Here is a 7,936-nt window from a genome sequence, read left to right as displayed (position 1 = left end):
AAGACCCTTGCTTACTACATACTGCGGACATTTACTGTCAGAGATACTACAAACAAGGTAGATTGGTTGCTTCAGTGGCATTCCAGTGTGAATGTAATGTTCAGTTACAAATTATTCATAGATGCTTGGTCACATAATGACACATTCTATGGTCCTTCAGCCATCTCAGAGGAAAGTTGATCACACAGTCCTCCATTACCACTACACCCAGTGGCCAGACATGGGTGTTCCCGAATACACTCTGCCTGTCTTGTCCTTCATCAGAGCATCCTCCCAGGCCCAAACGCAGGAGATGGGACCTGTCCTGGTACCATCCAGGTAGACAGTGTGTGTGTGTGTGTGTGTGGGATGAGAGAGACAGATTCCTCTTCAATACTAAAGACAACAAGCTGCTACTTCAGATATGTCATGTACTGTACATATGCCATGTGTTTACCATGAAATGTGTGTGCATTACAGTGCTGGTGTAGGAAGAACAGGAACCTACATAGTGATAGCCAGCATGCTACAGCAGATCCAGGATCAGGGGACAGTGAACATTCTTGGTTTCCTAAAACATGTCCGGACTCAGAGAAACTTCCTTGTTCAGAGAGAGGTAAACGTACTCTCTCTCTCTCTCTCTTTCTCTCTCACACACACTCTCACACACACACACACACACACACACCACACACACAGTGTTTTCAGTATCCACTCAGTCATTCCATATTGTCTGTGTCTTCACTGTAGGAGCAGTATGTGTTCATCCATGATGTTCTAGTGGAGGCTATCATGAGCCGGAACACCTCTGTGACTTCTGAACTCCTCCACACTTATGTGTCTGACCTCCTGATCCCTGGAGCATCAGGCAGGACACGCATGGACAAACAGTTTAAGGTATGGCATCTTGTCTTAATGATTTGGCCTTTACATCTTAGGCACTTAGCCAACACTATCATACTATTCTCATGTAACTCTACACAGTGAATATTATAACTGACTCTGTTTAATGTGTTCCAGTTGATCAGTCAGAGTCAGGTGAAGCAGAGAGACTATGGCACAGCCTTGAAAAATGCCAATGCTGAGAAGAATAGAGCCAGAGCTTTGATGCCTGGTAAGCAAAGCTGGATTACTAACTGGTCAAAGCAGGCCACCTAGAGGGCCACCAAAATAACTGTGTGGCAGTTGGTTTGTGGTAATTTGAGTAATTCTAAGTTTGCTCTCAAAGTGCAAATAAATATCAGCTGACACGATGAGAACCTTAAAGGTCTTGCTTTATTACCTTATCTGGAGATCCTGTCTTGAAAGGAGGCCTCTGTCAAAATCTACTTTTACAACCTTTTTAATGAAAATTGATGTAGAGTTTACATTGTACACAAAACATTATTACAATTAATTCTTATTTAATTACCCCATAATGAACATGGTCCTAGGAAATATTCTGCCATAGAAGGGAGAGGAACTAGGGTTAACAGGGGCTGAGAAGCTCATGTTTTAAAAGTTACTGTACATATGGTCACATTCATATCAGTGGTAAACTGAAGTGAAATACTAGGTGACACTTGTTGTAATATTATTATTTTTATGTGTTGTATAGCTAATTTTTTCTGTGTTTTTGAATAGCGGAGAGATCAAGAGTCTGTCTGACAGCTTCAGAAACAAACTCCACAGGCTACATAAATGCCTCCTATGTCATGGTAAGACAACTGAAAATTCTGTATTTGTTACAATTTTATTAAAGAGCACTTGTTTTGGTTTTGATACATCAAAAAAATGTAGGTAATTTAATACTGCTTGTGTTTTTTTTACAGGGACACCACCACAGTAAGGAGTTTATAGTGAGCCAGACTCCTCTGAGCAGCACAGTGGCCGATTTCTGGAAAATGATTTGGGAAAACAATACGCACATTGTTGTCCGTCTGCAAGATACACACTGTCAGGTATAACAGACACACACACACACATGCACACACACACACACACACACACATCCTTGGGGTCTTTATTTCCAGGGTCCCTACAAAGACTTACATTCATTTCCAGGAGACTTGTCCTAACCTTAAATAGAACCACTACCTGCCTAATCTTACTACTGATGATGTGTTCCCCCAAATTCAAAACAGAATTGTTGAGCTCACCACCCAATTTAACAGAACAAATCAGACCTCTACCCATTCAAAAATTAAAATAAAAAGGAATTTCTCACAAACCTAATAGGATCAAAACAGGCTCCCATTTGAGGAATTTATTATTATTATTAATTTTTGAATTTCCAGTCAATCTAAGCATTAAAAAAAAAAATCATATCTCAGGAATGATGCCACCCAATGGGCATGAAATTTTATGAGTAAATAATTCCCCTGGGTCCACGCCTACTCACCAAGTTTCAGATTCCTATAACATCAAAGTTTTGAATACTTATCCTAAACTCTAACTCAAGATCTGTTCCAGTTTTAACTGTCCCAGTTTTCTTAGAATTACTTCCCAACTGAAGTCCTTGCCTAACCATAACTTCACGGACTGTGTAGTTAACCATCTCAGACCTTTTACCTAAGCTTAATCACCTCTACACTAGCCTGAGCTTAACCATCTCAAGATGTCTGCCTAAACCTAACCACCTGGTACCTCTTGCCTAACCATAACCATCTCTGACTTCTTGCCTAACCTTAATCATTTAAGGACTTGTGTCTAACCTTAATCACCTCGGATTCTTGCCTAACCCTAACTGCCTTGGGATATGCACAAAGATTATGTAATCCCAAACCAGATTTTGGACAGAGTGCAGACTGGCTTTTTTAAAATTTTGCCCCAGTACCGCTCACACCACAAGAATGAAGCATGCCCCAGTCCAACCCAGAATGCATCTGTGTCTTGCATAGCCATCCAACACTTCAGTCAAAAATCGTTGACTTGCAAGCTCAATAATGGTGTTCCTAAAGTACTTTAAAAAGGAAATTGAAATGTCATATAGGTGTACTGTACATTTTTTAAAATTTAATTAGGTCCATTGATTTGTTGAATTTTACATATGACTTTTTATGTTATATATTACATGCCCTGTAATTTGAAATAATTTCTATTTGGAAAAAGTACTCAATGTTATTTAGGTCTTTGGGATGTAAGGCTATGGTTTAAGCTAAAGGTGAAATACAGACAGATTATTTCCCATTTTTGGAGTGAGTGGGCACAATTTGAGTGGATCCTGCATGCAATCCCTGTTGAACACTGACTGATAATGAACAGAGTGGCCTGGTGCAGTTTTGAGTGGGGGAGCAGAGCAGGTGAACAAGCAGGTGAGTGGAAATTCTCACCGCTCTACTCCACTCATGTGCTCTGGTCCCTGCAAAGCAATGTGTTCCCAGTGTTCCATACCCATAACTATATATAAACAATGCCACACACACACAATATCTCTCCCTTTCTGTCTCTTTGTATATTACTTAAAAAATGACATATCATACATGCTCTTAAGAGTTTTCCTGTTTATCTCAGAATGAAGAGGGGGAGTACTGTGTCTACTGGCCCAGTAAAGACCAGCCAATGAGCTTTGAGGGTTTCACTGTGTCATATTCAGGGGAGGAGCATGTGTTTCTTTCCAATGATGACAGAGTTTTGGTGCAGGACTTTACAGTGAAATTTTCACAGGTAACATACTCACACAGATTGTACATTTTACATCCTGTGCATCAGTGGTGGAAAGTAACTAAGTACATTTACTCAAGTACTGTACTTGAGTACAATTTTGAGGTGTCTGTACTTGAGTAGTTTCATTCTTTGTTACTTCATACTTTGACTTCACTACATTTTATAGGCAAATCTTGTACTTTTTACTCCACTACATTTATTTTCTAACTTTAGTTACTTTTTATAGCCAGATTAATACAAAAAATGCAGTATAATTATAAGACCTCATTGATATATGGTAGAAAATTCACATGCTACCCAGCAGTAATTCAAATGAAATGCATATAAGCTAGTTAAAACTAGCTCCCCCTTTACCAACTGCAACATTAAATGTGATGTACACAATAGTACATCAGTAACACAATAATATGATATACAGGAATGGGAAATATATGATTCTGCATAATGAGTACTTGTACTTTTAGTATTTTAGTATGTTTTCATGCTAATTTTTTTGTACTTTTTACGTAGGTAACATTTATTGTAACCAAGTATTTTTACACATTTGTATTGCTACTTTTACTTAAATAAAGGATCTGAGTACTTCTACCATTGCTGTACACGAATTTAAAGACAATCTCTTGAGAAACTTGTATGTCTGTCTCACATCTTCACCCCTCTTCTCTGTTTTTTCTCTGTATCCGTTTAGAGCGATTATGTGTTGGAAGTGTGGCAGTACAATGCCCCCTGCTGGCCAAACCCAGACAGCCCTATCAGGAACAGTTTTGACCTGGTCAGCACAGTCAGAGAGCACAGTAGGCACACAGGTGGACCTATAGTTGTACATGATCCGTGAGTACAACACAGACAGGATAATTTAGACGTGACAGTTTGTTGTTTCTTTAGGATGGTACATTTTCTAAACCATGAGCTCCATGGTTTGCTGCATTTGGTGTGTGTAGGTTGGGAGGAGCGACATCAGGGCTGTTCTGTGCTCTCACTACCTTGTCCAGTCAACTGGAAGAGGAGGGAGCTGTAGACATCTACCTGGTGGCACGGATGACCAACCTTATGAGGCCTGGGGTATTTAATGATATGGTAAGTAGTAGGACCTGAGTCAGGTAAGATGTGTTTTGATATGACTATATGGAAGATGCAGTCTCAAAGCTGTGTTTTGTGCTCTACAGGAGCAATACCAGTATCTGTACCGAGGTGTGCTGAGCCTTGTGAGCAGCCAGGAGGACCAGAGAGCCTTGCAGAGTCCAGAAACTAACGGATCTGTTCCACTAGGACAGACCAACATTGCTGAGAGCCTGGAGTCACTCATGTAGACACAAGCACACACACATGCACATTTAACAAACAAACATGGCACATACACAGAAAATGCACCATACAAGGCCACATGCTCACTAGTATATAATGGGCTGACGGAGGTTTGGTCTGACGTGATGAGAGGATGAACATGATGAAGTCTGTGGTTCATAGCTCTGTCCACTGAGCATGCTAACTCTTTCATGTTAGGTAAACAGATATCATTCAGATAAGGTGACCAACAGACCATAATATGCCTTTTCTTCAAAAGATGAAAAAAATATACCACTTTTAATAAGGCTTTCAATATAAGGGCTTCATAAGTGAACTAATGGCAGAAGTTGAGAACTGCAACTCCCCTGCAGCTCCCTCAGCATCACTGTGCCACATGCTGTGACTGTTGTCATTCCTGACACAATTAGCCAACCTCTAAATAACTTTCGATCAGTACTGCAGCTTCTATCTGTGCCTGTTTTGCATCCTCATGTGCCATTCCTGTGTAGCTCATATAGGGGTGCAAAATAGCACAGATCACAGCAGCAACTGCAATTAAACCAGGCAGCAATTCAAATCAGATGTCATACTGTATGTCTGAACTCTTTATGTAAATATCTCTGAACCAATCTTAAGGACAAGTTACTGTATGCTTATACTTTATCTCTCTATTTTCTATTTTACTATAAAAGGTGATTTTCTAGTCATTTACACACATATATAACTGTGGAAATTCTATTTGATAATTTTCACCTGGAAATGCTGTTAATAGATTTAATGGAATGTTAGCTATTTTATCTTAATGATTACAGTAGTAATTTAATGTTTATACCTTTATTTGTAGCTATAAACTGATGCAGTATGTACTGTATATAGCAACAAGATTAAAAATCTGTTTCAAACCTTGACTGACTTAAACTTGTTTCTTTATCACTGTAGATGTCAGATTCTCAGAGAAAGCAGAAGCAGTCCTTCTCAGATTTAGGCAGCTAGGGAAAACATTCTTGTTTACATTATACACATTTCTTGCCTCAAACAACTAAAGGTACAGGGCCAATAAAATTTCAGATGTATCATGCTTTTATTACTATAATAAATTGTATTGCATTGTCTCCCATGGTCAGCCTGTACATACCATGAGATTAAAGACAAACATAAGACAAATAATCAGTGCACAGCTGTGACAGGATAACAAAGGTTGTCACAATGAAAAATTTATATTTCCACATAATCATATTCATATTTGTCATTCCATACACTGTAGCAGTCACTTAAGATAAAGTGTAAATAATGCATGAAAAATAAACCTCGTTATTCAGTGAGAATATGAGTCCCCACCCTGGGAATATTTCTTTTTACTAGTTCTGTAAAAAATTAACTTTCTCAAGCAGGTTAAAAGGTTAGTACAAGCATTTTCATCCAATCATATAATGTTTCTAAAGACCATGGGGGTGGGTTTCCACATTCCTATCCTGTCATGATTCTGTCCCACCTGCTCCCGGTCTCATGCTTTTATTTTGACACTATTTCCTGTCCCCAGCTCACCCTGACTCCCGGGAACTTTATCTCATCACCTACATTGGTATCACCTGCTTCTCATTACTCACACCTGGCTACAACAGCATATAGGCAGCTTCCCCACACCAAGAAGTTGCCAGATTGTTCTAACTCCTGTTCACACTTTCCAGCATTTTTCTTGCACCTGTTATTCCAGCTCTGATCACGGATTACCTTGTGACCACTGAGTACTGCCTGACCCCTCTGATTCTGATCGTGTTTTCTGTGTATTGACCTTTGGGCTTCCCTTTTTGACCTCTCATTTGTGGATCCCTTGGCTGTGTAAGTTTGCTGGCTCTGACCCTGGACTGCATTACCGGCCTGAGAGTGTGTTTCATGTTTAATCAGTTTCTGTATCGTAACAAGTAACATTCATCATGTTTGCAGTTAGTATGCTTACATGCATTTGGTATGTGAAGCAATATTCAAGACAAGATGTTTTATGCTGCCCTATGTCTCCTGGGCCTTACTATTCAGACATAATATGTTATCAATACTTTCCAGGGTGCATGTAAACAGTCAGAGGTAAGAAAAACCTATACAAAACAGCCCGGTTAAAATAGAACACAAATCCTTGTAGGTGTAATATTGAATGTATGTTCTAGTAGCAGTTGATCAGTGACCAGGACATCTGAAGAAATTGTCCTACACCATCTATCTCAATTTTATCTTCCCATCCCATCTGTCACAAAATGCTCAGTTTTTCAGTGTACACACTACATGCTTGACAGTGCCTACAAATGGTTTAAGAATCCTTTCTTGACAGACTAAAACTGATTGGTGGACCTAAGCTTCACATGGCAGGGCCAAACAACCAGTTTTTTAATTCATGCAACAAAACACACTTAACTTGTAGGTCAAAAGAATTCATTTTTTTTCCTGGAACTTCCTAAAAGTAGTGAGTAACATGACCCCTCAAAAATAAATTCTCACTTGCTTTTATGAATTTTAAACATACATTTTGATAAATCACAGCTTCAACTGTTATGACACAGATATTAGAATCAAAAGCAATAGGATTATAATAAAATCCTGTAGTGAGAGCTCCTTACAGCTGCTGGGGATCCAGACACTTCAGTACTGATTATGGCTGACAATACTATTGATACTCATTGTAATATACAGTATTGTTCAAAATAATAGCAGTACAATGTGACTAACCAGAATAATCCAGGTTTTTTGTATATTTTTTATTGCTACATGGCAAACGAGTTACCAGTAGGTGCAGTAGATTCTCAGAAAGCAAACAAGACCCAGCATTCATGATATGCACGCTCTTAAGGCTGTGCAATTGGGCAATTAGTTGAAAGGGGTGTGTTCAAAAAAATAGCAGTGTGGCATTCAATCAGTGAAGTTACAGTTTGCCAAAGAACACGTCAACTGGCCTAAAGAGAAATGGAGGAACATTTTGTGGACTGATGAGAGTAAAATTGTTCTTTTTGGGTCCAAGGGCCACAGACAGTTTGTG

General features: G+C 39.1%; 1 protein-coding gene across 1 annotated transcript in view; it reads left to right on the top strand.

Annotated features, from left to right (window-relative positions):
- ptprz1b (protein tyrosine phosphatase receptor type Z1b) overlaps window positions 1-5,730 on the top strand; it is an 84,940-nt gene extending 79,210 nt beyond the window's left edge. The window contains exons 19-28 of the mRNA XM_020601530.1: window positions 161-318; window positions 402-595; window positions 730-876; window positions 1,000-1,093; window positions 1,603-1,676; window positions 1,791-1,919; window positions 3,472-3,624; window positions 4,313-4,455; window positions 4,566-4,701; window positions 4,791-5,730. Of these exons, the coding sequence (XP_020457186.1) occupies window positions 161-318; window positions 402-595; window positions 730-876; window positions 1,000-1,093; window positions 1,603-1,676; window positions 1,791-1,919; window positions 3,472-3,624; window positions 4,313-4,455; window positions 4,566-4,701; window positions 4,791-4,934 (1,372 nt within the window). The 3' untranslated portion in view covers window positions 4,935-5,730. The remainder of the gene's footprint in view (window positions 1-160; window positions 319-401; window positions 596-729; window positions 877-999; window positions 1,094-1,602; window positions 1,677-1,790; window positions 1,920-3,471; window positions 3,625-4,312; window positions 4,456-4,565; window positions 4,702-4,790) is intronic.
- Window positions 5,731-7,936: the final 2,206 nt, after the last annotated feature.

The sequence above is a fragment of the Monopterus albus genome, unplaced genomic scaffold, assembly GCF_001952655.1.
Source record: "Monopterus albus unplaced genomic scaffold, M_albus_1.0 scaffold51.1, whole genome shotgun sequence".
Taxonomy (NCBI): domain Eukaryota; kingdom Metazoa; phylum Chordata; class Actinopteri; order Synbranchiformes; family Synbranchidae; genus Monopterus; species Monopterus albus.
The sequence above is the reverse complement of the archived record's forward strand: the minus strand, read 5'-3'. Positions and strand labels throughout refer to the sequence as shown.